Source organism: Balaenoptera ricei, chromosome 8 (genome assembly GCF_028023285.1).
Source record: "Balaenoptera ricei isolate mBalRic1 chromosome 8, mBalRic1.hap2, whole genome shotgun sequence".
Lineage (NCBI taxonomy): Eukaryota > Metazoa > Chordata > Mammalia > Artiodactyla > Balaenopteridae > Balaenoptera > Balaenoptera ricei.
The window spans coordinates 43699697-43721656 of NC_082646.1; the positions used below are offsets into that span (position 1 = coordinate 43699697).

The 21960-nt window shown below is 40.6% G+C and overlaps 1 protein-coding gene across 2 annotated transcripts in view; it reads right to left on the bottom strand.

Annotated features, from left to right (window-relative positions):
* Positions 1–21960, bottom strand: part of FAT3 (FAT atypical cadherin 3) — a 559321-nt gene that overhangs the window by 96774 nt on the left and 440587 nt on the right. For both annotated transcript variants that reach the window (XM_059929409.1, XM_059929408.1), the window contains exons 7-9: positions 14220–14495; positions 11550–11760; positions 2643–6716 (exon numbers count right to left, since the gene is read on the bottom strand). In XM_059929409.1, the coding sequence (XP_059785392.1) occupies positions 2643–6716; positions 11550–11760; positions 14220–14495 (4561 nt within the window). The remainder of the gene's footprint in view (positions 1–2642; positions 6717–11549; positions 11761–14219; positions 14496–21960) is intronic.

Below are 21960 nucleotides of genomic sequence, written 5' to 3' on the forward strand. Positions count from 1 at the left end.
CCCAGACCGGTTGGAACAAGGAGGTTGATGATGCTGAGTCCCCATTACCTCACCACCAGCCAATCAGAATGTCCACGAACTGATCACACCCTGCTCCTTGAACACTAGACGACTCTTCAGTACCCTCTCCCGGGTGGGACACACAGTCTTGAGGGTATTAGCCCGCTGTGGCCCCCTCTGCCTGGCAAAGCAATAAAGCGATTTCTTTCTACTTCACCCAAAACTCTGTCTCCAAGATTTAATCTGACACCGGTGCACAGAGGCCAAACTTTGGCAACACAACGACAGGATAAATGGACTGTACTGGGCAGACAGTGCAGAGAAGGTGAGGGCCGCACATTCCTCTAGGGCAGTGGTTCTCAACTGACGGCGGCTGTGCGCAAACCCCCGGGGCATTTGTCAACATCTAGAGACATTTCTGAATGTCACATCAGGGGTCATGCTGCTGGTGGTGCTACTGGATTCTAGTGGATAAAAACCAGAGGTGCTGGTAATCATCCTACAATGCCACAACAGAGACTTATCCAGCCCTCAATGCCAATAATGTTGAGGCTGAGAAACATGCTCTGGTGAGGCATGGGGTCTTCCATCGAAAATCACTTTCCTCTACCACTGGCTAGGATTCAATTATACTTCAGTTGAATATGATTTCAGCATGCACAAATGTAACCTCTCTATTAAATGCTTCTGGTGCAGGCCCACACTGCTCTTTTGCGAAATAAAATGATTAATCGTCCTCTGTTTATCAGTGGCAGCACAGCCAAGTTGTGTGACATCAAGAGCAAAAGTTAAATCTAATAAAAATCTGTTGGTGGTTGGCTCGGCTAATAGTAACAGTAGCTTGAAGCTACTCTGTTCTCATTACTTTGGTAAAGTCAGTGGGATGGTCCCTTAAACCATCCACTGAGAATTCAGAGACGATGTGTAAATAATTAAAGCTGATTATTTAACCATTCTTCCAAATAGAAAAGTATCCCTCAGAATGCCTAAGAAGGGCTTTCCTGGTGGTGCAGTGGTTAAGAAACTGCCTGCCAATGCAGGGGACATGGGTTCGAGCCCTGGTCTGGGAAGATCCCACATGCCGCGGAAACTAAGCCCGCGCACCACAACTACTGAGCCTGCGCTCTAGAGCTTGTGAGCCACAACTACTGAGCCTGCGAGCCACAACTACTGGAGCCCGCATGCCTAGAGTCCGTGCTCCGCAACAAGAGAAGCCACCGCAATGAGAAGCCTGCACTCTGCAATGAAGAGTAGCCCCTGCTCGCCACAACTAGAGAAAGCCCGTGCACAGCCAAAAATAAATAAATAAAAATTTTTTAAAAACTTAAAAAAAAAAGAATGCCTAAGAAGCTTTCTGTCTGAAACCGAATGCAAATAAATCAAAGTTGATGCTTTACTCACCTTTCTTTCCTTACCACTATCACTCATGTCTTTACTGCAGAAACATACATTTCAATGAAAAAAAAAAAACCACAATGAACGGTATCAGACAAAGCACAAATGCATTAAGACCCTTAAACAGAAAACAGCACCAAGAAAACAGTTCCATAAAGAAAAAGAGTAGTGCTGTGGGGGGGAGGCGTTGTGGTCCCGAGCAATGACACATATGCTCTTCTGTGGATCTTATTCTGCAGTGATTAATTAACTTTCCCACTAACGTACTTAAGCAGATTCTGTGCCCTGAGGGCATTCTAATTAATTCATTTTTCACTTTGAATAATGTAGTTTTTCTAAAGGGAGGCCACCTGACTACGAGTATGGATGGATTCTTTAAAATCTTTTGGCACTTTGCTTATGTTCTGCCTTTGAATGTCACGACATCAAAATATTAGCTTTAAAACCCCCAAATAGTTTTTAGGAAGACTGCTCCCACACCACCAACCCTCTCCTCTTTGCAGTTTAAGGCCAGTCACCCCCAGAAAGCTATTCCTGATCAGTGACACCCCTTCTTCACTCTGACATGAGATCCTCTGCCCCTTAGAGTAATGGTGACGTTTTTTGTGCACTCTGGGTGACCTCATTTGTCTATCTTGGCTTTCCTATTGAACTGCTATTTACTATCTGGAAAGACAGAAAAGGGATCCAAGAAAATTGTGATGTCAGAAGACATACCCTTTGACTTGGAGTTATAATTTAACATTTTTCAGCAAAAGGTCGAACCATGCCCTCTGATTTGTATATGTGTGTGTTGTGTGCGTGCACGCATCTGAGTTTTTACTACCAGGGAAGACTTGTAAGTAAAGCTATTTATTTTTCTTACCGCTACAAAAAGTACGAGAAAGGAATATACTTAAAAAAACATACATTCCCCCACCCCCAATCAAAAAGAGCTGTTATTTTCATTTCTTCCACTGAGATATTTGGCTGGACTCTTTTTTAAATGATAAAAATTGACTCAAGGACTGGGTACCAATCTGGGTAGTCTGTCATAGGCAAAACAATGAACTCCAAACTAAGGCTGAGTTAGTAACAACTAAAAAACTGACGCTACTCAGATATTTTCCTCAGCCCCAGAGAGGTAAGATAACTTCTCAAACTCTCATCTCATCTTCCTTCTTCTCTCCTACTCTTACCCCTCTGCCACCTTCCATCTTTCTTTAGAAAGCAGAGCACATAGTGAAAACCAAGGGTGACAGACTTACCTGTAATATGATAGCTCACTTGTCGATTGATGTCAGAAGAGTCTCTGTCCCATGTGCTGAGGACAGCTACCACCTCGCCCGGTGGGTCGCTCTCCTTCACGTTCCCTCGGTACACCTCGTGGGCAAAGACTGGAGCGTTGTCATTTATATCCGTCACCCTGACAGAGACCAATGCTGTGGAAGAAAGAGAGAAGGCCTCCCCGAGGTCGGAGGCCACCACGGAGAAGGTGAACGTGGGGTCTGTCTCGTGATCCAGGTCTCTCAAGGTACTGATCCAGCCTGTGTTGCTGTCAATGTTGAACGCTTCCATCACCTTTTCAGGTTGGGAATCTGAGTGGAGGGAGTAGGTGACCTGCCCGTTGGCTCCCCAGTCCATATCGATGGCTCTCACCTGCGTGAGTTTGGTGCCCACAGGCATCCCTTCCATGATGATCGTCTCATAGCTTGAAGTTTCAAAGACTGGCTTGTTGTCATTCAGATCCAGTACCTTGATGTCTACATCCACCGTGAACACAATGTCTACCTTGTCCAGGGGTATAGTGGCTGCTACTTTGAAGTGGAAAGCTGGGCTGATCTCATGGTCAAGACGTTTGTCCAGCTTGATTGTGCCTGTTTCCTGTTCTATGATGAAGACAGCTCCTTTGTTATTTTCCAGCCGCTCCCCGTTAACTGTGCTGAACTTGACTTTCTGAGTGGGCAAAATCCTCAGGGTGTCCACCGTGCTCCCAATGGCTGTATCTTCTGAAATGGTGAAGGAATACTGAGACTGGGTGAAGGACGGCAAGAATGTTTCAGGGGGTAAGACGTGGATGTAGACGGGGATGAGGGAATGCTTCACCGGAATGCCCCCATCCACTGCTTTGACAAAGAAGGACAGCACTGTGTTTTTCAGCTGGTTAAAATGGCCCTTTGTGACCATCCAGCCATTGTCAGGATCGATTTCCAGGAGGTCAGCCACCGAGACCGAGGCCTCGCTATAGAGGGAATAAGTAATCCTTGCATTCGCTCCATCGTCTGGATCCATGGCTTGAACCTGAGTGACCAGGTGACCCCGTCCGACATCTGCCCTGACGCTGGCTCTGTATTCCACTGTCATGAACTGGGGGGCATTGTCGTTTTCATCCACCACAATCACCCTCACGGTGCAGAAAGTTGTTCTCCCTCCGCCATCAAGGGCCCTCAAAAAAATACTGATGTCTCCTTCCAGAGGGTTTTCCCGGTCGAGCCTTTCTGTTGTGATGACCTGTCCATTGCCATCTATGAGGAATCGATCCTTAGCAAAGTCATTGATGATGGCGTAGCTGACCTGCCCATATGTCCCTGGATCCCCATCCGTGGCTCGAACGTGAATTACCTTTGTCCCAGCAGCCGTGTTCTCTCTCACCTCAGCTACATAGGTGCTTTGCGAAAAGGCAGGGCTGTACAGGTTGGCCCCGAGGACCCTGATATGCACCTGGGCAGTGCTAGTGAACAGCCCATCAGAGACGGACACATTGAGACTATACAGAGGCTCCATCCGCTGCTTCCGGTGGTTGAAGAGCGTGATGACGCCACTCTTGCTGTCCATCAGAAAGCTCGTCCGGTCATTCCCAGATAAAATGCTGTATTCCAACCGGTCAAAATCAGAGCTGTCTGCATCGGAGGCTTGCACACAAGTTACAAAATGGCCCCGGGGGGCTAATTCACTCACATATGACTCATAAATGAGCTGATTAAAGACTGGAGGGTTGTCATTTACATCCGAGATGTAGATATGAACCAGGACCTCGCTGCTCAGTGATGGGAAGCCATTATCTGTGGCTCTGACTTTCAAAGTGCAGTGTTGCACTAACTCATGGTCCAGCATCCGCGCTGTCAGGATTAAGCCACTTGCGCTGTCTATGTGAAAATAATCCGTGCTGTTGTAAGTATCCTGGACAATCTGATAATGGACCATTTTATTGTTTTCTGAGTCTGCATCTGTAGAGACAACTTGTAAAACAGGTGTCCCAATGAGAGAAGCTTCTGATAATGTGGTATTGTACGTGGGTTGATCAAAAATAGGGGGGTTGTCATTTACATCATTAAGTAGCAAGTCAACAGTGACTTCAGCCCTGGCCCCAGTAAGGGCGTCACTGGCTCTTACTGTCAACTTGTAAACAGATGTAATTTCATAATCCAAAGGGCTAATGACTTTCAGGACCCCAGTGTCAAAGTCAATGTTAAATTGTTTATAAAGATCCCCATCAATAATGATGTATATGATGCCCTGGCCTTCTGGGCTGGTGGCGTTGATGCTTAGAATGGGGGTGTTGACGCTGATGTCTTCGTTGATGGATGCTGTATAAAAGGGCTTATCAAACACAGGCATTGCTTTGTTGACAATAGTGATGGGAAGTTCCACGGATGTGGACAAAGAGGGTTTTCCACCATCTTTGGCTAGGATGGTGACTTCATACTCAATGTTGGACAAGTCAGAGTTGAAAGCTTCTTTTAAAATAACTTTCCCTGAATTAGGGTTAATTTCAAAGTGGCCATAGTCATCCTGTAAGAGGTAGGTCACTTCTCCATTTGCACCTTTGTCTTTGTCAATGGCTGTCACTCGGTAAATCAGGGTGCCAGGCTCAGCATCAACTTGCACAGCAGCGTAGTAAGGGAGGCCCACAAAGACTGGAGAATTGTCGTTTATGTCTTCAATGTTAACCCTGACCACCACCCTTGCCACCCGCAGATGGTCTAGCTCTCGGCTGGCTTCCACAACCAGCTCATATAACTCTTGTTCTTCACGGTCAAAGGGGACTCCGGTGGTCTGAATGACCCCTGAGGTAGATTTTATCTTGAACTTGTTTCCTGGGTTCAAGATGCTATATTTTAAGGGCTCATTAAGGCGATTTCCCACTGCATTGACAATAGCAACTTTGGTTATGTTTGTGTTGTTCTCTGAGATGGAGGTGGAGTAAAAGCTTTGTGTAAAGTGGAGGCCGCTGTCCATGGCTTCTTTAACCAAGATGGTGACCATGGAAGTACTATAGAACTTTCCATCAGACACCTTAACTATCAGCATGTAATGATCTTTGGAGAGGTTGTTGTTTTTAATAGTGAGCACTCCACTATTTGAGTCAATTAAAAAATGATCCAAGCTACCTTCCATTAGGCTGTACGTCAGTTCTGGGGGCACCTCGGAGTCAGGATCCGTGGCACTAACTTTCAGAACCTCCACACCGACATAGGTAGGTAGAAGTAAGACAGTCTCAAACACAGCCTGAGTGAACACAGGTGGGTTGTCATTCACATCTGTCACTTCTATGTTGACTTCAACGGGACTCTCTGCTGTCAGCTGGGGGCTACCACTGTCTCTCACATGCACATGAAAATGGAAATGGGCGATGGTTTCATGGTCCAGGTTGGCGATTGTTCTGATCGCACCTGTGCTGGAGTCCACCGTGAAGAACTTCTTGGCTGTGGACTCAACAATCTGATACACAAGCAGAGCATTCCGATTGCTGTCGGCATCTGTAGCCCGAATCACCAGCGGGCTGTTGTCCAAGCTCCTGACGATGCTATTGATGGGGGCTGCCTCGCTTAGGCTACCCGAATACTGAGAAAAGAGAAAAACTGGCGCATTATCATTTTCATCAACAACCTGAATATTGACTGTGACGTTGGAAGCCATTCCTGCCATGTTGGTGGCCTGGACAATGAGCTGATAAGAGGAGGTACGCTCGTAATCCAGTGCCTTCCGTGTGGTGACGACTCCAGAATAGGGATTTATGGTGAAAATCCCATCAACGTTTCCATCTTTGACTTCATAAATGAGGGTGGATTGACTGATGGCAGAGATTAGAATGACTGGTGTTCCAATATCAACATTTTCATTTACTTCTGCTTGGTAGTCTTTGTGAGTGAACTTGGGGTGAGAATTATCGGACATGGTGACAGAAATTCGCACAATCGCGGTGGCAGACATCGGCGGGGAACCCTGATCTGTGACTTTGACTGACAGGACAAACTGACCCATTGTTGTCATGTCTGGCTCTTTAGAAACAGTGATGATGCCCAGGACTGGTTCTATCTTAAATGTGTTCCCAGTGTTCCCTACAATAGAAAAATCAACAGGGAAATGAGTTCAAGTGGGTCATTTTCTGAAGATTCACTCTTCATCTTAAAGCTACTTTACACAACATGGCAAACAGCAATTATTCATTTTCACTCCACCTCATCCTGAAATAAAATGAGAGACTTCCCTTTTAGGGGTATTCAAAAGCAACTGAAATGAGTTTTCCAGTAAATTGTGAATTTCAGATCAGTATCTTCTTCATCCAGGTTAACAAGAACAACAACACAGCTCTGTGTACATTCAAACTGGGAAATAGGAGAGTTTGTAGGAAAGACTTTCCTGCTTAGGATTTTCTTATTCCCAGACTGGGCTGGTACATGCCAATGACACTGATAAAAAGACTGAAACCAGTGCCATAATTCTGTGTTCTATGTTATAAGAAAGAGGGGTGTAGGTATTTCCTTGGTGGTGCAATGGTAAAGAATCCGCCTGCCAATGCAGGGGACACAGGTTCAGTCCCTGGTCCGGGAAGATCCCACATGCTGCGGAGCAACTAAGCCCATGCACCACAACTGAGCCTGTGCTCTAGAGCCCACGAGCCACAACTACTGAGCCCACGTGCCACAACTACTGAAGCTGATGCACCTAGAGCCCATGTTCTTCAACAAGAGAAGCCACTGCAATGAGAAGCCCATGCACCGCAACAAAGAGTAGTCCCCGCTTGCCACAACTAGACAAAGCCCACACGCAGCAGCGAAGATCCAACGCAGCCAAAAATAAATAAATAAATTAAAAAAATAAATTAAAAAGGAAGAGGGTTGTGGGAATCGCCTCACAACATTATCATATAGTCATTCGGTTTAAGACTCTCCCAAAGGTAAGCTTTGCTACGTGGAATTGGTATAGTTGCATACATATCATCAAAACCAACTTCATCCCAAACACCGCTTGGTGATGGGGGTTTGTTCAGGTATGGAGAATTCTTCTCAAGTCACCATTTGCTTCGTAAGCTGTGAGAATTTTTTCTGACTCGCCTTCTATTCTTCACTCCCCTACACCCCAACACACACATATGCACACACAGACATAAAAGTGGACACAAAATGTATAAGGCAGTTGTTCCATCTGTAACCATTCTATTTGCTCAATTTTTGAGACGTTTCTGATGAAATAAGAAAGTGTTAAAAATGTGAAGCAGCACTGAAACCAAGAACTTGAGCACAATCCTTATGAAACTAAGAAACTGGCATCCCACTTTGACAAACCTGAAATGGGAAGGGCTGTGAACCGTGACACTGTGGAAAAGAGGAGGAGAGAATGGGGAACACAAAACTTGAAGAATGTAAACAATGTGTCTCACAGGTAGTGAACAGTGGGAAGCAGCATTCCTCACCACGTTACTTTTTGCTTCTCTCATGAGGCTTTCCCATACTTCTCAAAGAACACATGCTTGTGTGTCTAGATTTTTTTACATCACAAGTTAAAAGTTTGGTTATTGAATTATATCTGAATTTTTCTTTCTTTTTGAAGTGCTATAGTATGGCAACATACAGAGAGTTTAAATGTCGTTATCATTAAGATAGGCTCCAGGATTGAGAGTGCAGTTAGACAATGTGTTTGTTGAAATATACAATACATACAGCTATTTGCACACTTCTTACTACATACTTATTACCTAAACTTTTCCATGTGTGAAAACAAAAATGTCAAGTTCATATAAAATCTACTTCTAGAAGATGCTTGCGTATTTCTCAAGAGGGAGCAAGTCCAACAAAGAGATAAAGAATTTGATTCTAGACCCCAAATATGAATATTAAACAAAATTATCTTTGACGTCAGCAGGATTTTTTACTTTGCCACCTGAACATGACCATTTTGTGGTGACAACAAGAAGGTCAATGAGCTCATGAACAAACTTGCAAATTTTCAATAAATAGCACCGTGGAATTACATGTGATTCCAATATTCGATTCATAGACCCTCACAAGGAGGCAGGAATCATTTCACTTTAGCATCTCAGGGGAGGAAAATATAGAGATACCTGAGTAATGGTCACCTTCCAGCAGTGGCACCAACATGCAATCCTGAATGATGAATGCCACATCCTCATTATGGTGTCCCATGTGGAGTTTTGAGGTGAGTTCTTTCTTACTCCAGGCTCGTACATACACAGCAAGATATATATGGCAGGGATGAAGGAAGGCCAGCTTCTGACCTTGAGTAGACCTTCTCCACACTGCTGTCCCATGGCTGCTGACCTGCTTGTTACCCTCTTCCAGGATTCTGTGCTCATACATCAGGTCCAAATGGGCTCTTTGCCTCTTTCCCTCTTCAATGCACTGTCCCATTTTCTTAGAATCCACTTCCTGTTTATTCTCTTCTTCTGTACTTAAATCTTTGGAAGCTAATCTCTGCTTGCTTTCTTGGAATCTATGACTTCTTATAGACTTTTGGCAACTGGGCAAAAGCTGTGCTGACCTTACTTATCATTATTAATCTGGTATACAGCACAGTGCCTGGCACAAATAAAAGGTGCTCAATAAATATTTGTTGAATGGTTGAGAGAGGTAGATCAAAAAAGATGTTTAAGTCTCTATCTGTATATATCTTGGGGTCCAATATGCCCCCATCCTAACTCAACACTTTCTTAGTCCTGGTCTCTCCTGTACTGCCCAGTCTCAGAGTCACCCATGAGCCACTGTTGGCACCAAACATCGAACCTGAACTAAATATAAGACTCGAAGTTCTGCACTTGAATTCCACCTCAGTCTTTCGGGCCAAAATGAAAAGGTTCAGTAGTTACTTTAGGCCAGACAGGGGATAGGAAATGTATGGCCACCAGTAAACAGAGTAAAATCTTGCTTCTCTGAGGTTTTTGAGAGCACTTAAATAAAACATACACTTTATACGAACCTCTTGTTATTTGATTCAAAGTCCTGAACTATCTGGGATCTGCTTGTATCCTACCATGATCCGTGAAGAAACTTGACTTAACTAGACCCAGTCCAGGTCAAGTGTAGGTCTGTCTGTCCTGTAATTCTCATTAGCTTTTTACACATCCAATCAAAGGTTATTTTTTGAGATACCAAGCATTCCTGTGGGTTTTCTGGAAACTCAAGTTTTCTATATAAAAGATGTTTTAAGGAAATAACTTTTCTCTCTAGTTTTAGCCAACTGTTGAAGAAATGACTGAGTCCTTTCTCTATGTTCAGCACCCGGCTATAGTCTGTGGAAACTGAAAGATAAGCGAGGCAGAATTTTCAGCTGGGTGGTAAATTACTCTTAGATTACTCTGAGAACCTCCAAATTTGGTTTCAAAATGTCTGGCTCTCTGAGAGGAGTATATGTAGTAGCCTTCATGACAAATATAAAAAGCAAGTACACACGCAGACAAATGCTTAGAAGATGTTAAGAAAAGTAGAAATAAAACCCTATATCAAAATGATTACAATGTCATGAAACAATGTATATGCATGAATGAATTACAAGAAAAGAAAAAATACATAAGATTAGGGGAAAACTATAGAACGGACATAAAGAGTTCTTGGGTTAGGTGACATTTCCTGTGGCATTATTTAAATATATGTATTTTAAAGTCTCCCTATATTATTTGTGAGACTAAAAGAACAAAGGACTGTGTAAGGAAATAATTAAAATATCCTCTGATAAACAAGAGATGAAAAATAGCGTTTTAAAAAAGAATACTGTCAGGCTTTAGGCTAAAAGGAAATTCCATGGAAATCTGGAAAAGAAAGGGGTGAATTCTCTTGCGGTACCTGGCTTTCTGAACCAACATCTTTTCTTCTTTTTTGGTATAGAGTTTAGCACAGACTCATGTAAAATGTAGGTGCCTAATAAAGGAAATAGTTTCAGATTGTCATTGAATACGGGGGCTATTTTTAAAGAAAGTCATTGGCTTTTTTTCTAATATTTTTTAGTCCAGAACTGTCATTCTAGCATTCATATTTTAATTCAACCACTCACAAAAATGCTCCATATTTACATCAAGGGAAAGAAGCCTTTCCAGCGCTGGCATGAAAGGAAACAGCATTTGGCATTATGCATGACAGACATAATGTTGCAGACGTTTTGGGAATATGTGGCTTGAATATTCAAAAAAGACAGAACAGGGGAAGGGAAAATAGAGCAGATAAAGGATATTTGTAATTTTTAGGCTCGGAGTCCTGTCTTTGCTTGGACATTCATCTCTTCTGTCATAAATGTTTTCTAACTGTCCAACTGCAAACCATCAGGAAACTACGGTCTTGCTTTCTAAATACTAAAATTGATTTTTAAAAAAAATCTCAAATTTAACAACACGAGAATCTGCATTTATTTATCTGTCAGGTTAAGCAAGCAGTTCAGTACCTACCAACTACTCTGCTACTCAGATCACCTTCAATGAAGTGAGTTTGTGCTAAACCTAACCCTAACCCTAGGAATTTCTGAAGCCCACAGCCCACAGCTCACCTACTGACAAGTAAGCATTGACCTTTAAGATTCAATTCACCGAACTCTCTGGCAGCCCTCAAATGATGGGAGGCTTTGGTTATTTTAGTCTGAGGCCACGGCTTGTTGACCCATCAGTAAAAGCCACCGAGTTTATTACACATTCTTCTCTCTTCTCCCTTCCAGAAAAATCTGAGATTGAACACAGTAAAAGGAAACTCCTCCTTCGCTGTCAATGATGGAAAACATATTACTGAAATGCCAAGAACTTGATACACCATCGTTGTGCAAATAGGGCAGTTGCTTGGCCAAAAAATTCATCTGGAGACATTCCAGTGGTAACTATGTGAATTTTACATGGTGACAAATACTACTGAGGGTCCAATGCCATGCATGACACTGCAATCTGCACCAGCTCTCACCTGCTTCTATGGTATATATGAGTTCTGCATTTTCCCCTTTGTCTTTGTCCAGAGCCGTCACTTGCAGTACAGCTGATCCCAGAGCAGCCGATTCAAACACAGATGCTTCATACAGCGGGTTGGTAAAATAAGGGCTGTGATCATTAGCATCTTCCACGTTCACAATGACTCGGGCCAAGTTTCTTCGATAAGGAAACTCCTGATCTCTGACCTTTAGGCAAAATACAAGAAGCAGTAGGACTAAAATCTTTAAGTTGCAAAGAATTCACCTGGCTGTGCCTAAAGTGAAATCAAAATGAAATAATGCACAAAAACTGCTTGACCCAGTACCAGGCCCAGAGTAGGTATTCAATAAGCAGTGCTATTATAAAGTGAGGACACTGATTGTGAACACAGTGAGAGCTGGGGCCACGCTGTCTTTATTGCTCAGCATTACGCCTGGCCTCTGGTCTGTGTTCAGTCTGTGCTTGTAGAACTGATGTCAGGATATCACAAACACAGCATTTTCCTCTGCCCCCCCCTCACCCTCCACCCCCCGGAATTTGTGTATACAGTTGCTAACGGAATGGTGGATGGAGGCCCTTGTAAAGGGGAAACTAAAATGTGGAATTAATGAATGCAATGTAGCCATTGTTATTCATTCATTCATTCAACAAACATTTATTATCATCTATTATCTACCAAGTCCTAGGATTGACTCTTGTGGTTCAGCAGTGGATTAGATACAGTTCCTGACCTCAAGAACCTTATAGTTGACTGGGGAATCCAAACAAGTAAGTAGAAAGATACAAGGCCCAGAGGTAAGTGCCAGAATATGAGTAATTAGTAAGGATGTTAGCCTAGCTTGGAAGAGGTAACAAAAGCAAGTAGAAGTGGTAAAATGCTGTGGGGGGTGGGGGGGTGGGTGCATGGCATATATTTCAGGCAAGAAGAACCAGCATGAATAAAGGTCCAGAACTAAGAGAGAACCCTGACCACTGGGAAGATGAACCAAATCTTAATTTTTGAAATGTGAGACCCCAGCACTGTGAAATCACCAAAGAACCTTGCCTGACTGCTTTAAAGTTTTCCCTGGTTTGCATATGGCAGAAGCTTGCAACTAATCAATTTTTTAACTGTAACACATGATTTTGCTATAATTGTATGTAGCATTAATCCAATGTGTGCTTTTTGCTTGTTCAATTTTAGATCCCCTAACTTCAGAGAGATTGGAAGAAATTAGAAAATAGACCAAGAAAAGCTATCAAAGGGAAAGGGGTTTTCAGAAATATTACCTAAAAGGAATTGAGCAAAATGACTAAAAGGGCTTAGCTTGGAGAAAGGCAGCATAAAGGAGTTGTTTGCTCTAAATATTCAGTTACATAAATGATAAATGATACAGGGTAAGTGCACTGAATTCTAAGTTTGTTCAGGAAAGAATGAACAGAAATGGCTTGAAGAAATCATGAGAATAGAGTTAGTCACTGGCAGTAGATTTCTGCTCCTGAAGAGATATATGCAAAAGCTAGCCGGTGAGCGTGATGAGTTTCCCTGTCTGTAGACCGGCCTGCCCCACCCAAGGACCAAACTTGACTCTGTACTTTGGGATTATTGAAATCTAGGTCTGTTCCAATCGAATGTCCAAAGGTGCAGGGACTTTGTCTCTTTTATATCCTCGGTGCCTAGAACAGAATTTAGTATACAGTAGGTGCTTGAGAAATATCTGTTGAATGAATGGATGAATGGCCAGAGGGATGGATCTGATGAACCCTGAGTCCCTCTTCCGTTCCCTGGAGTCTCATCTGGAAACCATAGCCAAAGGCATGGAACTGTAGTTTCTTCTTGCCCAGAGACTTGGAAAGGAAGAGTAGTACTTAGTGGAACAGTACTTCAGCTGCTTGGGAATTGGTAGCATCTTAGTGTATTTTAAAGCCAATCAGTACAAAGATTACATCTCTGCCATCCTACCTGGTCTTAAGGAACTCAGGGGGGCCCTGTTACGCAGTGGCTGTACAATTGCCCAGAGGGTTCTTGGATAGTTAAAGGAACAGGTTTTAGGTCATAAACAAGGGTGTTTATTACTAATCTTTACTTCCCAATTATGTAAACTAGCCAAACTTTGTTTTAAAATGAAAGCATCTTCTACATAATTTGGAGACCCCATGAACCCAAATTCAACATTCTCTGTAGGCTTTGGTGAGTTTTGAGATCTCTTTTGTGGGCCGGTATTTACCACTAGGTCCTATGCCAGTGCAATAAGTAATCAATCAGTTCTCTAAATGCTTCCAAGGACTGAGCATTGTACAGGTTGAATAAATGATTACCCTTGTAATTAACTTCTCAAGGAACTTCTTTTAAACTTTTCCACAAAATCTTCTGGATGCGAACCAGTACAGAAACATGGCCTGTTCCTTCCCGCTCAAATCAGGCTGTCAGCAGCCTTTACCGAGCGGCCACTGTCTGTAGAGCTCATCTAATATTTCAGTTTGGCAAACATATGGAGTAACTATCTAACAATAGTAATTCCTCACTGAACTAAAAAGGCAAGAATGAATGCGACCCTGCAGTTGAAAAGACCAAATTTACTACTACTTACAGAATTCAAGGGCCCTGTACATCTGAAGGCTAAGGCATGTGCCTTGGATGATCAGTGATTCTGCTAGGAGAGCATATTAAGCAGTTTGGTCCTACCATTATGTTGAGTATGTGCTTGTCCTGGGCTTCGTGGTCCAGCCTCTCGGCTGTGTAGAGCACGCCAGTGCTGGGGTCAATCCGGAACTTCCTCATGCTGACAGAATCTATGCTGCTGTGGACAGTATAGCTTAGCTTGTGCTTCTCATCTCTGTCTGTGGCTTCAATCTGCAATATCTCGGTATCTGGAAGCACATCCTCGGAAATTGTCACATCGTAATTTGGCTGAGAGAATTCTGGGCCATTATCATTATTATCCAGCACTTTGATAAATACCTATAGTTAAAAGGAGACAAGAGTGATGACTAATGCCAATTTACTCATTTTTAGTAAAAGAGGCTTCCTCCTTCTCTGCTCCCTCTGTGTTCTTGGATCCCAGCTTCTAGCAACTACTTTAATATGTAGGAAGATTCTTATGAAAGCACTCTGTAATTAGAGGTTGACGATAAACCCGTAGTTCACATTAGCAGGAACATAAACTGTGAGGATCAATATTCTCATGATTAAGTGAACAGATGAGACAGCCCCTGGGGTGGGGGGTGACAATTCTAGGAGATTATTTGAGGCACAATGTAAGAGATCACAAGGTGACCTTAGTTTGTTAAGTTCCTTTTATCTTACATTGTTGTTATTTGCTTCTTATAGTGGACTTAATGTGGAGGCAGTGACAAGATAAGTAACAAAGAGGCAGAGGAAAGGGAGGTGTGAATACAGAGGTGGCTCTCCTTCAGATGGGAGGTGTCTAGCAAAGAACATGGTACTAATGATAGTTAAAATATGAAGTTCCCAAGTTGTTTCAAAAATTTTCAGGCAGATTTTATAAAAGTAATAGCTTAATGAACCCTGAATATTCATCACTCAGCTATGACAATGATCAATTCATGGCTAACCTTGTTTCATCTTTATGACCATTCATCTCCACCTGCTCCCTCATATTATTTTGAAGCAAGTCCCAGCCATCATATAATTTCAGTGTACATCTCTAAAAGATAGGGACTCAAAATAAACACACACATACACACAATACCACTACTGCATCTAAGCAGAGAAAACAGGAATTCCTTAATGTCTTTAAATATTCAGTTGGTGTTCATACTTCTGTAATTGTTTTGTAATGAGTTATATATGTTTGTGTACATGTGCATATATATTTTCAGTTTCTTTTAACCAGGATATGCAAATAAGGCACAGACATTGCATTTGATTGACATTTCCTTTAATTATCTTTTAATTTGTAGGTTCTCTCTCTATCTTCATCGATTTCTTTGCAATTTTTATGTTGTGATTGTTGGCAATCAAAAAATTGAGCCATTCCCTCTTTAGTTCCCACAGTCTGAATTTTGCTTATTTTATCACCATGGTTTTGTTCTACATGTTCCTCTGTCCCGTGTATTTCTTATAACTTGGTAGTTTTATGTAGGAGACAATAAAATTCACATTCAATTTCCTTCTTTTTTTTTTTTTTTGACAAAAATCTTTCATGGGTGATATAGTATATTTCCATCTGGAGAACATAATATCTAGTTCTCTATCTTGTTCTGTGATATTAGCAGCCATTGATGATCATGATATAGATAACATTAATTCATTAAAAATACGAAACAGTAGTGTTTTAATTCTATGATTTCTTCCTCACTTATTAGCTAGAATAGTTCTGAAAAGAAAGTTCTCTTCAATTATTTGGTTACTCTGAAGTACACTTCATGTTGAAAGGGAAGGAGAATTCTTTTCCTTGACCATTTCAAAATAATGAGTTGGTTCTTCAGCTCCTCCCAAAGTGATCAATAAGGTATTTTTTTTCAAGCACCATTATGAGCTCATGAATTTAATCACATCTGATGTGTTTCTGTCCACTGCAGTTACTATATTTATTGATGCACAAATGGTCCTTCCTTGGCCATGGGGAGCCTCTTCAAGTTGGCTTTTGCAATGTTCTGACACAACCCAAGTAGTCTTTGATAGCTTCCTTGCTTTCCAATAATTTGCTGCTGGTAATTTTTTCAGGGTCATCTTGTACATTTTTTCTGCCCCAGTCTTGAATTATCCATTTCTCCAAGAAGTGTTGGTTTCTTTTTAGTTAGAAGTGGCATTTAGAGACCACAGTCTGGTGCTAGGAATGCTTATTGCTGCTAGCTTTGCTATTTTTTCAGTGGACAGAGTCAGGAAAGTGTTTTGTTTTAAACAATTATTTCATGAGTTCATATTGATACTACCAATTCAAAATTAAGTTGTCAACAACCCTGTCTATCAGTGGCCTGGCACCAGCCCTGGGACCCCCCCCCCCCCCGAATCATGTGGCCAGCTGCACTGGGATCCAACCCCATCCACTGTGGGACAGCAGCCACTGCATGTGGCAGGGCCTGGCAGCCAACTGAGCTGACAGCCTACCAGCACATCCACAGTAGTTGACCTTGCCACAACAAAAGACCCCATGCAGCCCACATAGGAGGCACCACTAGAACATATAGCCCTGGTGACAAGAGGGTAGTGTGCAGCTGGGCTGCACAGAATGTCTCCTACACAAGGCTACTTCTCCAAGACCGGGAAACATAACTGAACTACCTAATACATAAAACAAACACAGAAAATAAGGTAAAATGAGGAGACAGAGTAATGTGTCCTAAATGAAAGAACAAGACCAACCCCCAGAAGAAGAACTAAGCATAGGGGAGATGAGCAATCTACCCCCATAGAAGTTAAGAGGATGATCATAAAGATGCTTAACGAGCTTGGGGAAAGAATGGATGAGCAGAGTCATAAGTTTTAACAAAGAGTTAGAAAATATAAAGAAAACCAAAGAGAGCTGAGGAACATGATAACTGAAGTAAAAAAATACTCTAGAAGAAGTCAACAGTAGATTAGATGATACAGAGGAAAGGATCAGTGAACTAGAAGACAGAATAGTGGAAATCCCAAGCTAAACAGAAAAAAAAAAAAAAAAGAATTAAAAAAAATGAGAATAATTTAAGAGACCTCTAGGCCAACATCAAGCACGCTAAGAAGCACACTAAAGGTCCCAGAAGGAGAATAGAGAGAGAAAGGGGCAGAGAGCATACCTGAAGATATACTAGCTGAAAATTTTCCTAACCTGGGAAAGGAAACAGACATCCAGGCCCAGTAAGTACAGAGAGTCCACACCAAGACAAATAATAATAAAAATGTCAAAAATTAAAGATACTGATCCTTTTTTATAATTTTTATTTTTTTAAAATTTATTTTTAAAATACTTATTTATTTGGCTGCACGAGTCTTAGTTGCAGCATGCAGGATCTTTCATTGTGGTGCATGGGCTCCAGAGCGCTCGGGCTTAGTTGCCCTGTGGCATGTGGGATCTTAGATCCCTGACCAGGGATTGAACTTGCATCCCCTACATTGGAAGGCAGATTCTTAACCACTGGACAACCAGGGAAGTCCCAAGAGAGATCCTTAAAAGCAGCGAGAGAAAAGCAACTAGTTATAAACAAGGGAACTCCCATAAGACTATCAGCTGACTTTTCAGCAGAATATTTGCAGGCCAGAAGGAAATGGCATAATATATCCAAGTGCTGAAAGGGAAAAAAGCCTACATCCAAAAATAATCTATCTGGTAAGGATATCATTCAGAACTGAAGGAGAGATAAAGAGTTTTAAAGACAAGCAAAAGCTAAAGGAGTTCATCACCACTAAAACAACCTTACAGGAAATGTTAATGGGATTTCTCTAAGTGGAAAAGAAAAGGCCACAAATAGAAATTAAAAAAAATTATGATGGGAAAAATCTCACTGGTAAAGGCAAAATATAGTAAAGGTAGTGGACCAAGCACTTATAAAGCTAGTAGGAAGGTGAAAAGACAAAAACAGTAAAATCATCTCTATCTATAATAAGTAGATAAGGAATACACAGAATACAAAGATGTAAAATATGTTGTCAAAAACATAAAATGTGGGGGGAAAGGAGTAAAAATGTGGGGCTGTTAGAATGCATTTAAACTTAAGAAATCATCAACTTAAAATAGATACCCATACATATTAGATGTTATATATGAATCTCATGGTAACCACAAATCAAAAACCTTTAATAGACACAAAAATAATAAAGAGAAAAGAATCCAAACAAACACTAAAGATAGTCATCAAATCACAAGGGAAGATTGCAAGAGAAGAAAAGGAACAAAGGAGAACTACAAAAACAAGCAGAAAACAATTAACAAAATGGCAATAAGTATATATCCATTAATAATTACTTTAAATGGAAATGGACTAAATGTTCCAACAAAAGACACAGAGTGACTGAATGGATAAAAAAGAAAACAAGACCTACATATATGCTGCCTACAAGAGACTCACTTCAGATCTAGAGACAGGTACAGACTGAAAGTGAGAGAATGGGAAAAAGTACTCCATGCAAATGGAAATCAAAAGAAAGCTGGAGTAGCAATACTTAGACAAAATAGACTTTAAAACAAAGACTGTAACAAGGGACAAAGAAGGGTATTACATAATGTTAAAGGGATCAATCCAACAAGAAAATATAACAATTGTAAATATATATTTACTCAACATAGGCACACATAAATACATATAGCAAATATTAACAAACATAAAGGGAGAAAATAACAGTAATACAATAATTGTAGGGAACTTTAACACTCCACTTATGCCAATGGACAGATCATCTAGACAGAAATTCAATAAGGAAACATTGGCCTTAAATGACACATTAACCACATGTACTTAATTGATATATATATATATATATTTATATAATATATAGACCATTACATTCAAAAGCAACAGAATACACATTCTTTTCAGACACACATGGAACATTCTCCAGGAGATATCACGTGCTAGGCCACAAAATAAATCTCAATAACTTTAAGAATATTGAAATCATATCAATCATCTTTTCCAACCACCACATTATGAGACTAGAAATCAACCACAAGAAAAAAACTGTAAAAAACACAGATGTAGACGCTAAACCATATGCTACTAAACAACCAATGGGTCACTGAGGAAATCAAAGAAGAAATCAAAAAAATACCTAGAGACAAATGAAAATGGAAACACAATGACCCAAAATTTATGGGATGCAGCCAAAGCAATTCTAAGAGGGAAGCATAACGATGTAAGCCTACCTCAGGAAACAAGAAAAACCTTTAGCCAGACTCATCAAGAAGAAAAGGGAGAGGGCCCAAATAAATAAAATTAAAAATGAAAGAGATGTTACAACTGATACCATAGAAATACAAAGGATCATGAGATTACTATGACAAATTTTATGTCAATAAAATGGACAACCTAGAGGAAACAGATAAATTCCTAGAAACTTATAATCTCCCAAGACTGTATCAGGAAGGTAGAATATATGAACAGATCAATTACCAGTACTGAAACTGAATCAGTAATCAAAAAACTCCCAACAAACAAAAGTCCAGGACCAGATGGCATCACAGGTGAATTCTACAAAACATTTCAAGAGTCAGTATCTATGCTTCTCAAAATATTCCAGAAAATTGAAGAGGAAGGAAGGCTACTGAACTCATTCTATGAGGTCCGCGGAACCCTGATACCAAAACCAGACAAAGATACCTGCCAAAAAGAAAATTAGAGGCCAATATCACTGATGAACATAGATGCAAAAATCCTCAACAAAATATTAGCAAACTGAATTCAACAATACATTAAACGGATCATACACCATAATCAAGTGGGATTTATCCCAGGGATGGAAGGATGGATGGTTCAGTATCCGCAAATCAGTCAATGTGATACACCATATTAACAAATTGAAGAATAAAAATCATATGATAATCTCAGTAGATGCAGAAAAGGCTTCTGACAAAATTCAACATCCGTTTATGATAAAAACTCTCAACATAGTGGGTATAGAGGGAACACACCTCAACATAATAAAGCCCATATATGACAACCCCACAGCCAACATCATACTTAATGGTGAAAAACTGAAAGTATTTCCTCTAAGAAAGGAACAAGACAAGGATGCCCACTCTCATCATTTTCATGCAATTGGAAATCCTTTTACGTATTGGAAATCCTAGTCACAGAAATCAGACAAGAAATTTAAAAATTCAAATTGGTAAAGAAGAAGTACAACTGTCACTGTTTGCAGATGACATGATACTATATATAGAAAATGCTAACACCACCAAAACAAAACTATTGGAACTGATAAATAAATTCCATAAAGTTGCAGGATACAAAATTAATATACAGAAATCTGCTGCATTTTTATACACTAATGATGAACTACCAGAAAGAGAAATTAAGAAAACAATCCAACTTACAATTGTATCAAAAAGAATAAAATACCTAGGAATAAATCTAACCAAGAAGGTAAAAGACCTGTACTCAAAACTATAAGACACTGATGAAAGAAACTGACAATGACACAAACAGATGGAAAGATATACCATCTTCTTAGATTGAAAGAATTAATATTGTTAAAATGACCATACTACCTAAGGCAAGCTACAAATTCAATGCAATCCCTATCAAAAAAATTGGCATTTTTCACAGAACTAGAACAAATAATTCTAAAATTTGTATGGAAACACAAAAGACCCCAATCTAGAGAAAGAAGAAAAAAGCTGGAGGTATCATGCTACCTGATTTCAAACTATCCTACCAGGCTACATTAATCAATGCAATATGGTACTGGCACCAAAACAGAGACATAGATCAATGGAACAGAACAGGTAGCCCGAAATAAACCTATGCTTATATGGTCCATTAATCTATGACAAAGGAGGCAAGAATATACAATGGTGAAAAGCCAGCCTCTTCAGTAAATGGTGTTGGAAAACCTGGACAGTTATATGCAAAAGATCAAACTGAACTACTTTCTTACACCATATGCAAAAATAACCCAAAATGGATTAAAGACTTAAATGTAAGAGCTGAAATCATAAAACTCTTAGAAGAAAACATAGGCATAACACTCTTTGACGTTGTGTTAGCAATATATTTTTTGAATATGTCTCTTCAGGCTACGGAAATAAAAGCCAAAAAAGCCAAAAACCAAACCAAATGGGACTACATCAAACTGAAAAACATTTGCATAGTGAAGGAAATTATCAACAAAACAAAAAGGCAACCTGCTGAATGGGAGAAGATATTTGCCAATGATATATCTGATAAGGGGTTAAATATGCAAAATATACAAAGAACTCATACAACTCAACATCAAAAACCCAACCTGAATAAAAAATGGGCAGAGGACCTGAATAGACATTTATCCAGAGAAGACATACAGATGGCCAACAGACACATGAGAAGATGCTCAACATCACTAATCATCAGGGAAATGCAAATAAAAACCACAATGAGGTATCACTTCACACCTGTTAGAATGGTCAAAAAGACCACAAATAACAAACGTTGATGAAGAGGCTGAGAAAAGGAAACCCTCACGCACTGTTAATAGGAATGTAAGTTGGTACTGCTGCTATGGAAAACAGTATGGAGGTTCCTAAAAAATTTAAAATTGAACTACCACATGATCCAGAAATCCCACTTCTGGGTATTTTTCTGAAGAAAAAAACCACTAATTTGAAAAGACATATGTACCCTTATGTTCATGGCAGCATTATTTACTATAGCCAAGATATGGAAGCAACCTAAGTGTCCATCAATAGATGAATGGATAAAGAAGGTGGGGTGTGTGTGTGTGTGTGTGTGTGTGTGTGTGTGTGTGTATACATACACACAGAAACACACACACAAACAATGGAATATTA